The sequence below is a fragment of the Oreochromis aureus genome, linkage group 8 (assembly GCF_013358895.1).
Source record: "Oreochromis aureus strain Israel breed Guangdong linkage group 8, ZZ_aureus, whole genome shotgun sequence".
Lineage (NCBI taxonomy): Eukaryota > Metazoa > Chordata > Actinopteri > Cichliformes > Cichlidae > Oreochromis > Oreochromis aureus.
Window position 1 is genome coordinate 5,600,375 of NC_052949.1, and position 20,972 is coordinate 5,621,346.

A 20,972-nucleotide genomic window follows, 5' to 3' on the forward strand; every position below is an offset into this window, starting at 1 on the left:
ATCTCTGCGGACATGTGAAATTATAAAAAGCCTTTTTCTCCACATAAAACATCTTTTTGGTTGCCTGTCGGCTCTGAGAGGGGCCTCTCCTCCTCAGTAGTTTATGAGGACTGTTTGGGGACAGTTTCTCTCTTACGCTCATCCTTCCTTAAAACTTATTAATTTACTGATTCAAAAAAAATCTGCAGCTTAATAGATTGTTTGCATATGTAAGTTTCACTTCATGATTGTATCAGTTAATGGTGTTGTCACAGTATCTTTAGCATCAATGTAATCAGACAGATTGGTTGTGTTTTGTATTTTTTGGCAAACAATTAAGAATGAAAGCATTACGGAGGTGGAACTATAACTGTAGAAAGAGCAGATAAAAATAATAATTACGCAGTTATTACCAGTGTTATATGTGCATTATTAACACAGTGTTTCACCACTGATATGAAGCACGTCTCCTGGACACCGAGGTGAAATGCTTTTATGACATCACTTAATGTGCAGACATAAGTGGGTTTAAATGATGAGAAAAACAGACTTAAACACTTCTTAAAAAGGTGTTTAAAGAAATTAAAACCAAACTTGCATATATTTTTTTTTATTCTTATCAAAATTCATTTTAGTTGTTTGGTCTGTGAAATTCAGTAGTTTTTTTCCCTTTTTTGAAACAATTTTGTTGGTGTTTATACCCTCATTGTTGTACGAGGGAAACAAAACTATGATAAACGATTACCTTTGAACGTCTTATAATCTGAGCAGATATGGGTTGGTACCAGTGTACTGCTGTACCCCTAATTCTTTTGATTTTCATGATTTCTTTCACAGTTTTTGGAGGTTTGTGGAGAGGGGCTGCCTGGGTATGAGTGGCACGCTCTCTTCTTCCTTTGTTTTGGCACTGAGGCTCTTTATAGCCAAGCCTGAGAGATTCTTGACAACCATCCCCCATCTGAGTCAGGCTCGATTGGATCTGGAGGCGCTGGCCGACCTGAAGCTCCCGTCTCCCGGGTCCCACTGCGACTGCATCCTTTCCCCACTCCATCAGTATGGTAACTGAGAGAGACAAGTGACTTGGCCAGGGTTAACGTCTTAATACTCCCCGGGATTGCCTCCAGGATCCAAATGGCTACCCCTAATAGTTTTCCTCCTCTGTGTGCCTGTCAGACCGCCATGACTATATGCCGTAAGAAAAACAAGACTAGCTGAGAGGCAGCGTAACGAAGCAGCACGATGAAATAATGAGGGGTGGTGAGGAAGAAGAGAAAGCTTTGGTGTAAAGACACAGGTACGAAGCGCTGCCTGATACTTTGCATGGAGAGCCTGTACACTTGAAATTAAACCAGCTCTTTTCCTTTAGAGCCCAGGAGGGGGGAAACCAGAACTCAATCAGTGTCGCGTCACATGGTTCAAAGCGGCCAATTCGATGCTGCCAGGAGGCTGAGAAATGCAAGGTGACAGTTCATTTTACCAGTGACAGTGTGTCGGTCTCGCTTGCTGGTTCCACAGTCAATTCCCAGCGAGCAGTGAAGGTTGAGTGTTGCTGTAGACAGACAGCAGCTTACCCCCCCCCCCACCACCACCACCTTCCTCCTCCTCTTCCTCCTCACCGCCGCTCTCTCATCGACCCTGCTCTGCTTTGTATTCCAATTAACTGGACAGAGGGAGAGGCGGCAGCGTTGCCGGATCACAAGCAAAGGCAGACACATTCTTCTGGCGTCCTTCCAGTCTCTCAATCCCACCACTATCAATAGTGCTATGCTTCCCTTTTCCCCCCTTCACTTTCCCTCTCCTCTCCGCTTATGACAAGGGCCAGTTGTTCCAGAGGGGTAATTCATGGATTCTTCTTTAACAACTGCCTCTAGGGACAAAGTCCTGGTAATGAAAAATAGGTCCCTCGCTCACACATTCATACATCACATGTAATAGAGGTGTGCAATCACTCAGTCGAGTCAACGCACTGCTAGCTGTAACTGCTGTCCTTAACAGACACCTCAAATAATGCTGAATTAATATTTTGAAACGGCTCATATATCCTAACATAATACAATTTGAATGATTTTCTATTCAATGCTCTCAGGGCTAACATTGATTGGAGCACAAGCTGAGGTAACTCTCCGAGTCAGTCAATGTGAGGCTGACTGAAGGTTGTAGATTTAGCGTGGCACATTTGCTCTCTTCTGTCTTTCGTGTCCTCAATCTATCATCACTTTTTTTTTAACTTCGCCCCCCCCTGCACTGACATATGTTTGAGCAATGGGTGGGTTGGGAATTCAATGATTCGGAGGAAATCCGAAGAGTAAACTACCTCTTTTTTTATCTCCTTGAGCAACACAAACATTTACAAGAGACCGCCAAGAATCAGGCCAAACACCTTTTTTAAAAAAATGAATACATTTAAATTTGCGCACCATCTTGAGATATCTTCTATTTTGAAAGGTGAAGGAGTGACTTTTTTGTGGCCAATTTGTTTGAAGGTGAGTGTCGCTCTCTTTTTAAACTACTTCCTTTTCCTCTTCTAAACTAAAGACAAACAGAGCTCGACAGACAGGTGTGGGTGCCTCTTTATTTGCCCCTCTGGACTGCCTATCTGGAGAATGCAATGTTGTGTGTTTGCAGGACAGGATACACACATACACACACACTCAAACACACACCCTCCATGCCCTGAGGAGCCTCCTGACTCTCTCTCTTCTGGCTCTATCAGATCAGAGAGACCTGCTGTCCCTCCCCACACCGCAATGCAAATGAAAAGGAATGCGCTGATAAAAGGCCAGATCCCGGAGATGAGAGAGGGCAGAAGGAGGACAGAGGCAGCAAATGCTGAAGGGGGTGAGAGCCTCTTGGGGAGATGAGAGGCAGCAGAGGAGTCAGTGTTGGTAGTAGTGGGAGATCATAGTCTTGCTCCCCCTCGGCGGCGTTTGATACAGGGCTTTTGTCGCTCTTTCAGCGGTGCATTGTTGGGTGGTGTAATCCCCGTTGGATTACAAAGGGCTTCCCTTTTCATATGGGGCTGACCCAGCAGGCAGGTGGCTGGGGCTCTGTGGAGCTGTCAAGGGGAGGGAATCTCTTTTCCAGGGGAGGGGACCCCCAGTTCCTCTTACCTTCACAGGGGCTTTTTGCTGGAAGGCCAGTCAGGCACAGGTCAGTGTGGGGACAATCCTGACATGGGATTCAACTCGCCCTGACCCCACGGGTTCTTGTAGAGAAGTGACAAGGAAAGACTCCATCACGAGACAGCATTCAACATGAAAACATGTGAAAACGTGAAAGCATTGTTTGGTGGTAAAAAAATAAATAAAAACAAGACCATCGCAGCTGCAATTATCGCTATTAAAATTAGAGTCAACATGCTGCATTAAGAGTTAAAAAAATGCAAGTTTAAGATCTGAAATAATAAAAATCACCTCTATAGTTTAAAATATAGCATCAGCTGTACATCGCTTGATTGATACGTCGTGTTTTCTGTCAATGTGAGCTGTGTCTGATTGAGCTTTGCTTATTTGATGGCTTTCCTCACACGCTTTCAGTAATAGAGGATCAATAACACAATAGCAACAACCACCAATATTTCTATTTCTAATATAGCTACTACCACAGCCTCCTCTGCTCATTTCAGCTGAGCCCAGTCCAATCCAGGTCATCCTCTGCTGGCAAACTAAACCATTCATCCAGGCCCTGTCAGATAGTGAGGGGCCAATTTAGTGAAGCTGCATTCATTTGTTGTCATAAATATACTAATTAGTTTTTCAGCCAAAACCAAAGACCCATGAAAGTGTCATATTTAAGCAGTGAAACTGAGAATTTATGATACCCAGTTTGGCAAGATGCGCTATTTATGCTGAAGGTAATGTTTAACCAGTTAAATTCTGATTCAGTAATGCAACAAAATCAAAGCTATATGTTAACTACATCCCTGTTGATATTTATATTCTCATCTTTAAAAAAGAGACAGGTTCAGAACACAATATCTACTACAGGGAAAGCATTAGACATCCCCATTAGGTTATTACATCCTGAGAAAAATCTCTCTCCTGCTACAAATGAAATTTACCATTTTAAAGATTGAAAGACTGGGTGTACTTGAACTCAGCATTTGCACAAAAACAAAAAGCGGTCAGTAAAATAATGCTTAAAAAAATATCTTTCTGTTAAAGGTCGTGGAATTGTAGCTCACCTTTATCAGAATACAGTTCTGAAACGCTTTTATAAAATCATTGGTAGTTCAGGATTAGCTTTTTCCAGCTTCATTAGCAAAAACGGAAAACATATGTACTTGAATGCGGCACCCACGGAGAAGACTTACATAAAGATAGCTATCAAATAAAATGACATTTAAAATAGCTTTCCACCTTTATTTCCACATTAACTGGTAAGTATATAACCTTAACAGGAAAAATGATAGAAGATGAACATTGAAGGACCGTTTATTTCCTAATAAACGCCTATCAACGATTGTAGCTAAGTTAGGCTAACTTAATTTAGCCTAGCATGCTAAATTAGGCTAATATAAAACTTGCTTGGATAGCTAGACAAATAAAACAGCAGCTGCTTTCAATATGAGAATAATGGTGCTAAGTTTTAGTTCAACTGTTAATCTAAAAGTTAATATAATTGCTGGTTATTTTCTGGCCTGTGACTCCAGCTGTGCAAGATGTGCAGTGAAGGTGACGTAACAACAACAAGGTTTTCTAAATACTTCTTACAGTTAATCAAAAAGCAAACCCATATATACTTTTAGTGATCGTAGATCTAGCTAGGCACTGTCACCAGACTTTATTTAGCTAAATTAAACTTAGCTACTGTGGAGGTATATCATGATACATTTTTCATGTGTGTATTATCAATTTTCCTAAATATTTTTTTAAGGTAAATTAATCGGTTTACAGAGCTACTGTCAATACCAGTAAATCCTATCATGATTAAAGTACACACAAGCTATACTCTGGGCTGTAAATATCACGATTACAATCCTGTATACCTATAAGCCACAACATAAAATTAAGACTGACACCAGAGTTTTTAGAAACGTGAATTTTATTTTAATTTACAAGATAACCTAAGTAAGTAAAGTGCATAATTGCATTCTTGAGAGCACAAACAGGTCTGGCAGGAAGTAGCCTTTACTCTTACCTTATCAGGTGTGGACAACAAGAGCCAACAACTCTTTCACTGCCTCTGTGAAAGAGGCCAGCAGAGGTTGCAGAGCAGTGTAACACAAGTTATTGAATCATGTTACCTTGATATTTTGAGTTTTCTTAACTGTTTTTTTATTTTTTATTTATTTAACCACATTTTTTTTTTAAAATAGTACAGTGTTTTTCTACTCTTGGCTCTGTGTGATGTCAAATAGAGTGGTTATCCCTAATATGCAATGGAGATATATTAGACTTCACAGTATTTGTATTTAATAAGCACAGTTAAAAATAGCAGAAGGAATCATGGCTGAAAATTGAGCATGTTATCAAAATGTGATTAAAAAGGATTACAAACTAAATGGTTTTGATAAGCTGGTTATCAACATTAGACTTTTATGCACTATTTAAAGGTTTTCCCAGTGAATTATCAGAAAATGGATCAAACATCTAGGTTACCAATGCTTCCTTTACGTCAGCGGCCTTAAAATGGAGGGGTTTTGCTGCTGACACTGTGATATATATCTCATGTAGAAAAAATTGGTGTAGAAAAAAAAAATAATTTTGCACCAGATTGTGAGACTTGGCGTGGGCATAAAAATGTGTTAAGTTGTAGTTTCTAGCAGAGTTTAAATGTGTTTTTCAGCTCTGAACAGTGCCTATCTAATGTACTTATTGTAAGGGCTCAGAAATGCTGGAAAAAATAAGGCAAATTAAAAAGTGCCAGATTTTGGTAACCCAGATGCACTAGGAGGGCCTGTAATTCAAAAAATATTTGTAATATGAAGGTAAAGTTTTACATGGTTTCATTAAATATGCTAGAGCAGGGGTGTCAAACATGGGGCAAAGACTCCAGTCTAGCCCACTGGGGGGCTTTGGAATTTTAACTGTATTTTCATTTGTTTCCACTGATAAAGACCTCACCTGTAGCCATTCATATTACAACAAAGTAATTAAGTAACAGATAAACAATTAAATGACCCTCTCTACTTGAGCAATTTCTTTATTTACAAATGATCCATGGAAAATGTTTTTTTTTTCTATGAATTAACACAAACATTCTCTTTTATTTGAACTGCGTGGTTAAATGTCTTCAGAAAAAAGAGTTTTGCTAGCCTGGCCCTCTTAAGATCAAACTGGGCTGTATGTGGTCCATGATGGTCCTGTACTAGAGTCTGAAAAATAAATGCTTATTCTGAGGGTCAGGTGGGAACCTTTTCCAGATTTGTTGATTTTTATGTGGAATAACTTTGCATTCGTTTCTAGTTTGCTTGTCTAGACGTGGTTGTGCATTTACCACATGCAGTTTTGTAATAACACCGGCAGGCAGCAGCTCATGTACATGACCTACTGAGCCATATAAGCCAGACAGCGGTGGTTTTTTTTTTGTCTCACTGTCAGGCAGAGCTTCTTTGCTCTCAGCTGAGAAACCAGAATGCAGAGGAAGTTGTCATTTGTGCACCTGCTCCTCCCCGTTTTGTGCAAATGTTGATGCATGCACGGAAGTTTCAGTGCAAAAGGCCACAGGTGGTGAGTTGATCTGCAGTGTATCTGTGCCGGGTTCCTTTTTAAGTGTAATTGAGCTGTAACGGTACGTTAGAGACTGGAGCTACGTAGGCTACATTGTGGAGTAAAACCCAAAGCCTAAAGGAGCTGAATAAGTCTGATAAATCATCGAATCGAAGTTTTATTTTTTGGATAGGTGAACCAAAGGGATGGGGACAAATGTGGACGACTTCACGAGGCTTCTGTATGGTAATACCTTTTTTTTTTTTTTTACATTTAACAGATCTTTCTTTCCTCATAGACAGGTTTAACTTTAAAGTCAGTTTAAGTAGGCACTCTTTAGAGTTGAGCTCCCACCTGTTGAGCACACAGTGTTAAAGAGAACTTTTAACACTGTATCTTAACAATTTTCATAGATCTTCACTGCTGCCGTGACATTTACTCCATTTGCATGCACTGCTAAGCCAGCCAACAGGCTTTTGGAAGAACATTTGCATGGGCCAGAACATTTCTGTAGAATATGAGTGGGTGCATAATGAAATTGAATCAGATAATTGAGGTTGACCGACCTGTTCTGGCCTTCATTATCATAAAGATTAGTGTTACATTTCTCTGTAATGTTTCCATCTCATCAAATCAAGTTTGTAGTTTACTTTAGCGGGATATGATAGCCTTACGTGTTTGCCCTTTTTTTTATTTTAGAGGTCAAGACACAGGAAGAGTAGCTTTTTATTTTTCAACAAAGTAGAAGGAAAGCATAAAGTATTGAGGTGCAGGTGATTAGTTGAAGGAAATATCTAAACTCTTGACCCAGACAGAGATGGCATCTCGTGGTATTGCTTTGCTGGCTTGGTTTGAGTCACGTCTTGTTTAGAGTATTGCTGTTAAATATGCAACCTGGGGGCCAGAAGCAGGCAGTCAGAGTGTCAACTCTGACCTTGTGGATGGTTGGTTACCTATTGAGGTGAGATCAACATTACCACATTACCTAACATTGAAAATGTATAGAAACCTAAATGTATTTCTAGATTTGGACAAGTTGTTAAGTGAGTTTCTCAGGCATTACATGAGTAATCCAAGTAATCCAGACCATAGCGACATATTAATTACTAACCTTGTGTTACTGATGTATCATCTCAGACGTTCTTCTGGCTGAAATGTTATCCATTTTAGGGGTGTTCTTCCTGCGATGTGATGGCGTTTGTTTCTGGCTTTCAGGGACCCACAACTTTAATTGAGAAAAATTTAATGCTCAGTCTACATCTTAATTCTGCTTTGTGTTATCCTAACCATAGCTCTGAGCTAGCCAACAAGTAGTGGATCATATGTCAGCTAGCCCAACTTCACAAAGTGATATTTAGTTTTCTATTAGCCAGCTAACTTAGCCAGCTAAACCTCAGAAATCCTTTTCTTCATGGATGTCTGCATTTTAAGCCTGTGTGAACACCCCGAGTGATCATTTATATTAAGTTCAATGTTTAAACTCTCAGTGGTTTCTCCCTGTTTGTTTGAGTTGGGGAACTGAAGAATTATTTGGACCTGAAAATGGCTAATGACATCAGACTTAACAGGTCAATAGTTTTTTAGTTCCTCAAAAATCTCCATGTGGAGTTTCCGCAGCAAAACCACTGCAAAGTTTTTCCTGGGTGATGATTTGCATTGTGATGGGAGTGGTCTCTACCAGTATCAGAAGTTATTAAAGGCTCACCGGATGGTTTGATAAGGATGTGAGTCATATGCTGTGGTCTTTGCAGTAATGATATTTCAACCATCTCACACCTGTGAGATTTTGGACTGGTGTTACAGTGTTTGCATTCTCCTCCATTAAAACACCAGTGGATGAAAGACTTTTTGAAAGAGCTATGCTCAGTCCTCCTTTAGCGTTCCTAAAAAGTGGAGATTTAAGGCATACTGAAGCTGTCAGCACGTGGTGGTTTTTCCTTTAATGTGTCAATCATCTTCATGAGCTCAGCACAGAGAGAGGACTGTGAAATGTAAAGCAATATTTTATAAAAGAGAAAACTTGATGCGAGACGTGTGAGTGATAAACTAGGAACAAAGATATGAAAGTACCAAATAGAAAGTATTCTTAAAGTTTATTGTCTGGGTGCCAGTTTGGGGAGCCAGCGTAATTGAGGCTCCCACATTAAACACTTTCAGTTATTGTTTATAATGTGTCTGTTCATCAGATGGTGGTTTATGCTGGTAATTATCATTTTTGTGCTGGTTTATTGTTGTTTAACCGCATGCGAGATGGCTCTTGGCATTTCTTAACACCAGCTGTATTTGTCAAAGTTAGGAAGGTTTAATCTGCCATCATGGCTACAATAAAAGTGTTGAAATTGCAGAGAAATGCTCCCTCGGTTTCATTTTGCGCTGTTATATCACAGTATGCCATGAACTGTTGCGTTCCTTTTTTTTTTTGTTACGCTCCGGGGCCACGTAAAATGCTCCCGAGGGTCGCCTCTGTTGTGCAGGCCGCACTTCGAGAATCATGGAGGTACGCTAACACAGACTGCAGGGTTTGCTTTGTTTGAGTGCATTGTAGTGCACAGGTGTTCAAGTTGTTGTGTTCTTCTTCTTAATAGAGAAAAATCTGAAAAGACACAGAATTTCATCATCACCATAGAAACATCAGAGCATTATCCTGTGTAAACGCTTCATGATCGCGACCCTTTAGTCACTCGTAACCCTCAGTGCTTAATTAATTTTTTTTATTTTTTATGTTCGTGGTTATTTAACAGGGACAGTGCATGCTAATTAGCACAAGGATAAAAAATATAGTATGTAAACATGTCAGATTGAAGCAAAACTGCAAATTTACATCTGTAGTTTCTGTTCTATACAACATGCATAACAGAGGACTAAAGAACAATACAGGAAATGCACAATGCCAAGGTTGCTTTAATTTAACATAAATGGTTTGCTGCCCTCAGACTGCGAGCTGTTTGTGACAGAGATTCTTCATGGTGAGAACCTGAGTGAATCTGCAGAAGAGACACGACAGGTCCTGCTGAATAACTTCAGGGTCGTCCATTCAAGGTATGATTTTATCCTTTCGAAGAAGCTCTAAATCTGAGGCCCAGAAACCTACTTTTAAAAGTAATTTCAAAGACACCGTTATCTAATTTTAGCTGATAATGCCACACAAAACCCTTAATTGTTGCTGTAATTGCTTTAAACACAGTTTGCATGATTACATTTGAAGGAGCTGATTAAGTCTAATGGTGTCACCTTCGAGACTTCATTCTTGCTCTTATTGTTAAAACAGCTTTTAAAGATCTCGTGCAATAAACTTTTCTTGATTGAGACAATTAAATGTGATTTAATTCTTGAGCATGAGCCCAAAATAGTGAACCTCTTGTATGAAGTACTGGTGACAGCTTACTCCGGAAGTCAGTACTGCCTGCACTGCATGATAAGAGACACAAGCTCTGCTATAGAATCCTTGTGGTTTTGTGGTCTTCTGCCTAAGAAACAATTACTGAATTTCAGAAGTAATGTTGGAGCAACGCTGTCTGAAAATGAAAGCACAGAAACCTTTGCAAGTCACTGCAAAATGATTTGTACCTGTTTTGGTTTTGCAGAAACCCTGAGGAGTTTCCTATAAGATGTAAGTAACAATCTCTTAATCTCCATCACATACTGTGTAGTTTTTAAAGATGAGGCCATAAAGTCTTTTGTTAATTGTCTCTCTTAGTGACATTTCCTTTATCTCTCTGTTTCACTCTATCACTACCACCAGTGGATTTAAGGGAAGATGAAGGCTCCGATGACAACCGCAGTTCCAGCCTGGGTCGCTCGGCCCCTTCAGACGACGCCTCAGTAGTGTCTGACTACCAGGAAGATGGAGTGGGTGACTGTAAGTTAACAGCAGTCCTGATGGCTGGTTCCTCCTTTGTGTGGGCTATTGTAGGTGCACTGCAGAAATTTGTGAGAGATGTGTGTGTTTCTCTGTGCACGGCAAGAAGAAAACAAAACAACAACAAAAAACTGTTCACTTTAGTTTATGGGCCACATACAGCCCAAGTTCATCTAAACTAGACCTGACCAGTAAAGTCACTGAATAATAATATGTTATTTTTGTTTTCTTCAAGAAACAATAAAAATGCAAAATGTTTATATTTTGCATTTCCCTTAATTTTCTACTCTTTTTATGTGTACATTACAGTTCACAGATCATAGTATAAAGACATAACACCTTCACAGAGGGTGTTTTGTCTGCGTTTTAACAACCACCAAAGTATTACATTTCACCCTGAGCATAGACGTGACTATTTGTGTTTCTGCTAAAAGGCTATAAGTTGCTTTAAACAAAAGGTAAAGAGGAGTTGTCACTGTGTTGTGCCCTTCTTTGTCATGAGTGCAGGCGTTCCACAGGATTCATTCTTCGACCTCTTCTACTGACCATATTTAGCATAAACATTGACATTATCATATCTTCCACCCAAATCTGTGACAGGTATTGGGGGGAAATTTGGACTATTGGGAGTAGTTATAGCAAGCCTGAAATGAGAAGTTTGTTTTTGTGTGTCTATGTAATTATTGCATGAATGAATCAGTCGAGTGACTTTGGTTACAAAAATATTGCTGAGGCTGCTGCCACTTCTACCTTTCACTTTACAAACGATGTAGAATTGTTTAGTTTGCTCAGACTCGCTTTTTCAGCGCAGCTAATTTATTTCATGTGGCCAATGCAAATGTGCACCTTGAATCATGTCTTTCCTCAAGAAAGCGTCAAAAAAGAAAAGGAAGAAAGGAGAGGGAGCAAACTGAGGAAAGTCTGTTGTTAATAAATTTCTTTCAAAAGAAAAGTGAGCTGCACGACTACCAGGTTAGGAAGGGTTTAGCTAACAGCAGGTGGTAAAGACTGCGAGCCTGTGTTAGACCGAGCACAAGTTAAAACCATGAAACGGATGGCCCTTAATTTCAGAAACGGCCAGAAAAGCAGCAGCAGGTGCATCTCCAAATGAAAGCTTAGCAGCACTGACATCAGGCAGCATTATCCTTTATTGTATGTTGCACCAATGGTTCTCATGGCGGTATGCCATGGGGTGAGCAGGGCATTTTTGTACAAGCCTGTTGGTTTCAGGCTGATGAAATATAATTTATATCACAATGATAATGCCTCTTAATTTGAGAAACTTTACTTGTGTAGCGATGGGGTCGTTTATTCAGCCTTTGCCAGTTCTAATGAAGCACACCATCAGGCAGCACACCAACATACCTGTGTGCACTCTCAGAAACATTTTCATGTATTATTAAATCACCCAGTTTATATCAGCCACCATTAAACTGCCGTATCTCTAACTTTCGTGTTTAATCATTTAAAAAAATGTTAACAGAAAATAGCTGTTATGTCATTTCATTGCACATATCATAAATCTAATTTATTCTTATTCATTTTAACACACCATTATTAAGCTTGCTCAACCACAAGGTGCTGCAGTTTCAGTATTACAGTTATATAAACATCAATGGGTTTGGACTATTAATTAAAATTTTACAATTATCAAGATAATTACATTACTTACAATTATTATGGTGTGCCTTGAAGATCTGACCTCCGAAAGCAAAACTCATTTAACCATAAAGTAATCGTAGACTAAAGTATGGAGAAATGTGTGGAGTTTTAAACTATGCATGAATGCATCATATGGACAGTTCATTACAGGCTAGCCTAATGACCACTAGACATTGTTGTAAATAGCCGTCAGCTCAATTGTTTATTTAAAAAATATGCACGAGAGATACGGATGGCCCACGGAGATTGCTTATGAATAGTGCCTGGAGTTCTGCGTGCTAAACCCCTGAAATGTAGTGTTTACACAGATGATACCACTTTATGTGTGTAACAGTGCTTTAAGAGCACCTTTATCCTGCCATTGTTATTTTGGTACCCTGAGTGACAAATACAGTATATACAGTATTTAGCAGATGGAAGAGAGCAGCACTTCATGATGTTTATAGTTATAAGGCTCTCATTCTCATGTCTGATGCCTTGTTGCACTTAAAAACAGTACTTGTTATGTCGGATCACGTGGACGTTTAATCACTAGCTGTAGCTCTTTTTCACACTGTACTTGAAAAAAGATGGTTTAAATGCTTTGCAGCCTACAAACAGACCGAAGCTACGTTCTTACAGCTACGGTGAAATCTTAAAGATGATTTAATAATAACTGTGACAGGAAACAACGCAATTTTAAGACACTATCCCCCGCCATCCTCACTGACACACCTACACCTCACCACAGGATGCGTAGGTTTCTCTATTTTGGCGCTTGGCCTTTTTAATTAGAACAGAATAGACCACGTGTAAAATTTTCCTTCTTGCTGGTGTCCTACCTCTCTGCCAGGCTCCTTTAGCTCCTCCTTCCTCTGCTCTTCCTCCCTTGGTAGTGTGCAGGTAAGGCCATCCTGATGCTGGTGCAAAAAAACGGCTTGGGGGTGGGGGGCTGTGGTGGCTCACAAAAGCCTGAATGGTGACCTAGAGCTCCCTCCAGTGGCGGCTCCACAGCTCAGCTCCCGATCCTTGCACGTGTGTACTGTGGGAGGTGTTGAGGCTGCCCACACAGAGAGGAGGCTTTGTAGCTGCAGGCTAATGCAGTGATTGATAGAAGCTGAGCCCCTCTATTCTTCCACAACCGGGTTTGAAATACAACACTGTACCTGAGGGGCCATGAGTGTTCCATCCCTCTCTCCCTGTATCAATCTTTCTTTCTATCTTCCCTTCTCTGATTCGCCTCCCTCCCATTCAGAGTTTTTGTATTTCTGACGCTATGTGCCAGCTAATAGCCCTTGACATGACATGCCGCAGGTGGGCATTATTGCCTCTGCTGCCTCAGGTGCCCATCTCCGCTGCTGTTTTAGCGTCTTTCTTGAGATAAAGCAGGGACGCATGTGGAAATTCCCAGTCGAGAAACAGGAATATTTCCAGTCATTTTGGCGATACCGGTATTTAATGCCAGCTGGATGAAGTCGAGCACAAATCCCCCCGTTTATTTATTTGGAAACGGCTTAATGAGCTCTTCTGCTCACAGAAGAGTAACCGTCGCCTTTACTGGGCAACTTTGGAAAAATAGAGAAAACAAATCACGGCAGATGGTGCGAAGATAGCCGACAATAAGACCGCGATAATTCATTTTTTGAAATTGTTCATTTTACAATAAACAAGAGGACATTTGCTTTGTGGGAAACAAACAAAATCAAAGTATGAAATGCTTAAAAAAATTTTCCCTTAAGGCTATAATTGTAACACACCAAACTACAAACGGCGCCGTCTGTTGCTGTGGAAAGCGATAGTTGTTAAAGCTCAAAAACGCAGTCACGCCATTGTCTGTGTTGAATGTGAGAAGAAGCCAATTATCCCGAATCGCCGTAATCAGTTTTTTAATCCCCTGTTTGTATTTTGCTTTGATTTAAAAAAACCAAAAAACGCACACACATTGTACTGTCAGATCGATAATCATAACATTTGACTTTGTAAGACAAATGTCCACCTTGCAGCGCTCTGTCTTTTATTGCTGGGGGACGGCGACCATGTTAGCATAGTGAATGGCCTGTGTCCTCAGTAAAAGGGCATGCGGAGTTCATAGTTCATTCTCTGTTCACTGCCAGCTGAAAGAAATGGTTCACACTTCTCTGCCGGGCGGTCTGTTTCAAGAGGGAAGAGGGAGTGTTTGTGGGAAATAATGGCCCCGGCGCTTAATGAAATCAGCCACATTTTAGGAGGAACAGTTAACCATGATATTCGAACTTTCTTTTCATTCAGAGGAATCGAAAATTAATGATAATTTTGTTGGATTCAGAGAGTAGCGATAAGGAGAAGGGAAGGTAGAAAATTGAGTCTTCTCTCTTGAGTTTAATTGTGTCGTTCTTTTTTTTTTTTTTTTTTAAATCCTACTGTACACAATGGAGACTTTGTGACTTCGAGGATGTATTATCCGTGGTAATCGACTGCCTGCCTTCGCTGCTCTGTGTTCCCTAACCAGAGAGTGAGTGAGTGTGAAGTCGATGGCTGCTTCTACACGCAGGAGGAGCCTGTGCCGTTTGATTAGATGCGGTGGCCTGTTGTCTTCAGCGGACTGGGTGACACCAGATTTGTAATCGCTGACAGGAACAGATGGAGCCTCCATTGTTAGCCCGGGTTGTCTGCATGGTAATGTGAACTGAGTTTCACCCGCCGACCGCACCGGTGACCTGACCGCGCCTGCAGCCTCACCCCATCTACGTCTGCCCGCTTCAGCACCCTCCACCCTTCTCTCTCTCTCTCTCTCGATGCTGTTTGAGGCTCAAACACCATTCCAGCACATTATGCATACATAAACAAATATAGGCACAAAATTTCCCCCTCTGGCGTGCAAAAATCTCTTTAACACACTCACTTAGACCCCAGGAGACGGTGTGTGATGTGGGGCTTTTAGCCCTGTCATGCTGTTTGCAGGTCAAGTTTACGAAGTCGAAATCGCCTGTTTGTTTTTCTTTGATTGGGGAGCACCGCTGGGCGCTCGGGGATGTTTGCTGGGAAGCTGCTGCGATGACAGAGCACTGCAGAAAGAGCTTTGTTTCAGGAGGCGTGCAGGAAAAAGATGGCGCTTTTGATACGTAGCCCTCGTCTTCTTTGTGATTGTGATGATTCTAGTATCATGTGCTGTACAGCCTGCATTATCTCAGGTGTGGCAATAAACATTTTAAATTTTAAGATTATTTAATCTGAAATGTAGGCAGGAAGGGCTGCAGCTTGTTTTCTAAAGAAAAAAAATAGGAGGGAATTAGCTTTTTTTTGATCAGGCAGCTAAAGTTTTCAGGTCTACAGTCATGTTAGACGAAGAAAAGCAACATATCCTTGAAATGGGAAAGCTGGAACAAGAGGAGCTTCTGTTTTCAGTCGATAAATTGATTAATGAACTGATAGTTTTGGCTGCAAACGCAGGTGTGCTCTTATGGCCAGTGTTAAGAATGAAGGAAGGTGACTCGTGTTAGCGATCGCTGCGCTGGCCCAATTTCCTAAACCAATTACTGGCACAAGAATGCGGTAGGATAACCAATTTGAAGTTATGTCTCGCTGCTGTCGCCTATTTCTCATTTGAATACGAGGAGCCAAGTGCACAGTAACAACATTATTACACGGTGCCAGTAAATAGAATATTAAATCTGAATTCTGTCAGTTTGGCCGAAGCTGGAAAAAGCTGTGTAATGTGCAGTGTGTTTGAGGAGGGTGCAGCATGCCCTGCTCCGTCCCTTGGCTTGTGAGGTAGAAGAAAAGCGATGCCTGCTGACGGATTGATGCCCCATTAGGGGGTTAATCAGCAATGTTTAATGTGCCAACTGGCCCTTGTCTGTGTTCGAAATGAAGTCACAGGGAAGGAGGAGGTTTGTGGGTAAATGTTGAAATATGGCTGCTGAGCTGCTTCATAGCAGTTTCTCTTCTTTCTTTTAAATCCACCTGGAAAGTATTTCGGGTCTGCATACGTGACCTGCTTGCAGGTTTGTCGGCCCGTCTGCCCACTCACTGAACTTTTGACCTTTGGCCTCTTTGCTTGGCCAACCCGTGACCCGTCTGTGCGTGTGAATAATCGCCCACGCCGTCTCAGAGCACACTGAGTTTCTTCGGATGTAGCCGCACGCCGTGTCTGTCCGTCAGAATATCCTCCCGGAGATTCATTTTTCACCACGTTCATCGGCGTATGGATTTTGTGACATTTGGGTAGCGGCTGCTCGTTTGCGAGGAAGCGAGGAATATGTTAATGACCCGCCCCTCTTCCTCCTCGTTCTCCGTCACTCTCTTTTCCTCTCCTTCTTCAGTTGGTGTCTGTGTGCTTTTCTAGAAGCACACACACACTCACACACACATTACGAGGCAGGCGCAGGCTCTGTGCATCGCTGCGACTGCTCGCCATCAGGGTTCAAAAGTTCACGCTATTCCCCGAGGGCTACTGTGCTGCTGCAGATGCTGATAGTCTTTTCTTTCTCCCTCTCTCCTGGCTGCCTTTCTTTCCCTCTCTCCCTCGCTGTTTACACTATTAATCTTGTACACTCTCTCTCACACACTCACTCACGCTGCCTGGCAAGAAGAGAGCGGCTTGAAGGGGGGATTTGGACGTATTTAACCGAAGGGCATCCATCACTCTCATCTCCGGCTTCACCCCCACCCACCCACACCCACCACCACCACCACCAAAAGCCGCACGGTGTAGTTTTCTGCATCCTCCTGGTTTGAAAGCCCCGTGATGCAGCTCTCCTCTCATTTGCTTTGTTTTATTGTCGCACGGCATATAATTACATCCCTCCGTTGCCTCTAGTGCGGCGGCGCCGTGCTGAAACCTAGGGAAAACAGGCGAAGGTAAATGTGCAGCAGTCCATCTGTAAAGAGGCGCATAGGCAGAATGCAAAGTGGGAAGCCGGGGCAGGGTGGCTCCTAATCTCCCCCAGAGCTGTCAATGTCACAGACAAATAGCAAAACTATCAGATGCGGCGGGTTCACCCAGAGGTTAGCGTTCCCAGGTACCTCCTGCATTCACTCCCTCTCTTTCTCCCCCTTCCTTGCAAATGAGAATTTGATTTTGCCCTCCACTGGAATCCATTTCTGGAGATGAATGAAGTTTCAATGCCAAGCCCAGGTGGCCCCGCTGATTTCTTAGGGAAATAAATGGGGATGGGAGAGATGTGTTGGCCTGTACACAGACAGTGACACGGCGGCTCCCGATGCCTCTGGGATCCTTGTGTTTAATTGTTGCTGTAATGTAGCACTTTAAGGTCATTAACTTGCCCTTGTGGAGTTATCCGAGCATGTCGAGGATGCATCCCTCTTTACTCTGAGCTCTCCACACGGCTGGGAGAAGTCACCGCTCTGAGCGTGTGCCAAGTGGGACAGGGCTGCTGTGGGCTTGTATGCTGTTTTAAGATCGCTTATCTACAATGGTAATTTTTCACCTCTGAGTTACAGCAGCCTTTCCCGTGAGTTGGCTCATCTGAAAGAAATCAGGAGTCGAATAGAAATGGTTAACTTTAAAATATAAATTCCCTCCAGTACTAATCACAGTTAAAATAAAAACTTTTTTATGAAATGTAAAATAAACATAAATTTTTACGGTTTTAGGCTGTTTTGCGTAATTTAATATGCTGAGTGTAATTTTGGTTGTCGCTTGGAAAAATAGTTAAAAACTGAGGGCAAACATTATTTTAAAACTTGACCAATACTGCAAAAACATTCGCTGAATAATGATCATCCTTACTGTTTTATATTATATTATTTTTTTATGAGTTCATTTGTATATTGTCAAAAAAATTAGTTTTAAATGACTTCCGCGGCAGTTACTGTCATGGAGGCTGATTTACCGTTTCCCTGCGAATGAAGCTCGACTGACATGGTTTCGGCTTTTTCTTTCCTTTTTTGGTTTATTTCTTTCCTTTTTTGGTTTATTTACTTAATATTACAATATTATAAAGAAATCCAAAAAGATAAGAGCAAAAAAGAAGTTTTAAAAAGTTTGTAAATGATTTAAAAAGAAAGAAATCTAGTTGATAGTTATATAATTACTTGGCTTTGTTTTTAAGAAGCTTTTAATGTTTTAAATAAATTTGAATCATTTAGCTGCTGCCATGATACTTATTTGTTTTATATATTTGTTATTATTTGCTGTTTTCTTCAGCAAAACATTTTTTTAAATCCTTAAAAAGTGCCAAAATCCTTCAAAAGAAATCTTTATTTAAGGGTCATTCTTCTTTATGAAAAACTAAATTATTGAAACCCTAAAACATAATTAATATATCAGAGTTAAGTTTTGCTTGTCATCAACAAAATTTAAAGGATAAATCAAACTAAAAAAAAGTTTTTGTTTGAAAAACCTGCTCATTATTAATAAATAGTAGTATTAATTTCATTATTAATTAATGTGAACAGTTGTTTTGATTTAAATGAATCCACATGAGCTAGAACAATCAATAATTTGGTCCTTTAAAATAATTTAAACCAAATAACATTTTTATTTTAATTATAAGTCACCGAATCAAATTTAATTAAGATGTTTTTTAACGAGCGTTCGGCCTTATTTTCCTCCACAGAATCCTTTTTCCGTCACACCTGTTGCCAGCTGGATTTGCCGGTGATTTATGATTGAAAATCGTAAAATATAACTTTATTTATTGACATGGTGTTTAACAGCAGTGGCTATAAATAGGACCGCGTTATATAAAATGGTAATTGGTGTGAGATATTGCTCTAAAATCGTGGTCCTTTCTTTAAAATTACATTTAAAGCATTTAAGCGGCGATCACAGGAGCATTTTAAAGGTGCAATAACTGTACATTCAGAGGGCAAGTGTGCTGATTTTTTTGTGAGTGTTTTTCCCTCCAGGCTCTGCCGTTGATTGCGCTGTATCCCATTTTTATCGCAGAGACGCAGGCTCCTCTGTGGGCCCGAACTCCTCCATTGTTGGTATTTATATTCTTACGACTGTTTCTTTCTTTTTCTTTTTTTTTTTTTGGTCTCTGTCAGCGAAGCAGCTGAAAACCATCCCCAGCGATTAGAGGATCATTGTATCTGCAGTTAAGCATTTGAATAGTGGTAGTAAATCTAGAAAAGGGAAATTCAGGGTCGCTGTAGACGCTGCTTATGGCTGCCCAGGGGGAAGCCGATGTCACATAGTAAATTTAGCCCCTTAGTGTCTTTACAGTGGCCGGCCCGTGATGTTTGAATGTAGGAGTGGAGCAAAACCGAGAATGACTTAACATCTATTCCCGCGTACGGGCACATAAATATATATTTTTTTGTTCTCAGTTACAGAAAAACAGAAACAGTAGATAACTCTCTGCAGATGCAGCCTAAGCAAATGTCCTGAATCGAAATCAGTCAAGAAGTGCAATTAAATATTTGCAGAAAAGTTTTTATTCTGTTCTGTCGCTCAGATCTCGAGTCAGATTTTTTATTCAGACCTGACTCATATAAAAAAAGAAAACCTTAATCACTCCTGCATACATTTCTGATCCTTTTAAGTATTATTAGACGGTGATACAGCCGTGATATAATGCACTGTGTGTTTTCTTTGGTTCAAACACATGCATTAGGAGGTTCTAAACATGGTTTATGTATCGATGACTGAAGTCCTAATCAAATCAGGGGGAGGGAAGGAGGGCAGGGAAGACACTGTGCCCTTAACCTCAGTGCCTCTCAGTTTCTCTCCTCCCTTCTGACGGCCGGCTCGCTGGAGGGATGTACTGCAAAGGCCTCCTACTGTAATGAGGAAAAATGTATCAATTTAGCCTGGCGTGTGCGCAGATTGAGCGCCAGGCGGGTGAAGGTGCACCAAGTGAATCCTTTTTCCTAATCAAGGACGGTATCGAAGAGGTTGCGGTCTCGTTCCCTTTCGTCTGTGGAATCAGCAGCATTCCTCCCCGCAGCCCCCTCAGGGCCGGGGAGCCTCTCTCTGCCTTCTGTTTCACCTCATCAGCAGAGTTCACCCGGGGGTCAGGTCCTGCCCCCCTGATGCTGCATTCACTGCAATACCTCTTGCATCGTAAGGCGCTGTGAAAGCACCTCTTGCTCAAGGACTGAGCGGAGGAGAAGGGAAACATATGACAACTTTCTGCCCTTATTTTACACCTGTGCTTCTAGGTGGGTCACCACTGCACAGATATGTATTAATCCCAATAATAATGTTGACAGATGTTTTACCCCAAAATAACAAGTAAACTCTGGGATTTTCAGGCAGGTTTTTGTCTCTGTACCTCCTGTTATTTTGTTGTGAGGGATGAGATGTATTAAATCACATCAGGGTGGTGTAAAAATGACCAGATTTGAGCAAAAGTCTAGTGTGGAGGGAAACTGATGTTAAGGATTAAAAGCAGATGCCCAATTCTTAATTGTAATACAAGTAGATGAATTTGCAGAAACCAGTAAAAGAGCTCGCATTGAGGCATGAAAAAGAAAAATACACACAGTTATAAAAAATATGTAACAAAATTGAATATTTTTGTGTAATGAAATACATTTTACAAACAAAAAGAAATGATCAGTAACCAATGAGCAGATTTTAATTAATTAACTGTTCAATTTAAAGCTGAAATGTCACTTGGTTTTATTGGCCATTTATAATAGCAAAACCCATTATTTTATAATTGTTGTACAATATAAAACACGTTTTTCACTCTTTTATGACTTTTTTTATAGGGTAATAACCGACAAGCAAGAAACAGTCAACAAATGAGTCGGTAGTAGTGAATCAATATTTTTTTAGTTATAGGCAGGTTAATTAGATTAAAGGAAAGAAGCAAGTCAGTAATCAGATATTTGTTTTATTAACTGTCTTGTCTGAGGTAAATAATAATTATAATAATAATAATAATGAT

General features: G+C 40.7%; 1 protein-coding gene across 4 annotated transcripts in view; it reads left to right on the plus strand.

Annotated features, from left to right (window-relative positions):
* Positions 1-1,417: 1,417 nt before the first annotated feature.
* Positions 1,418-20,972, plus strand: part of skap1 (src kinase associated phosphoprotein 1) — a 46,096-nt gene continuing 26,541 nt past the window's right edge. Inside the window, exons 1-6 of one of the 4 annotated variants that reach the window (XM_031759375.2) lie at positions 4,231-4,357; positions 6,522-6,650; positions 6,823-6,875; positions 9,563-9,668; positions 10,214-10,239; positions 10,372-10,488. In XM_031759375.2, coding sequence (XP_031615235.1) covers positions 6,836-6,875; positions 9,563-9,668; positions 10,214-10,239; positions 10,372-10,488 — 289 coding nt within the window. In that variant the 5' untranslated portion in view covers positions 4,231-4,357; positions 6,522-6,650; positions 6,823-6,835. Of the gene's footprint in view, positions 1,440-4,230; positions 4,358-4,624; positions 4,653-6,521; positions 6,876-9,562; positions 9,669-10,213; positions 10,240-10,371; positions 10,489-20,972 lie in introns of those variants that run through there. The other 3 variants (XM_031759374.2, XM_039615971.1, XM_039615970.1) reach the window with 3 other exon arrangements.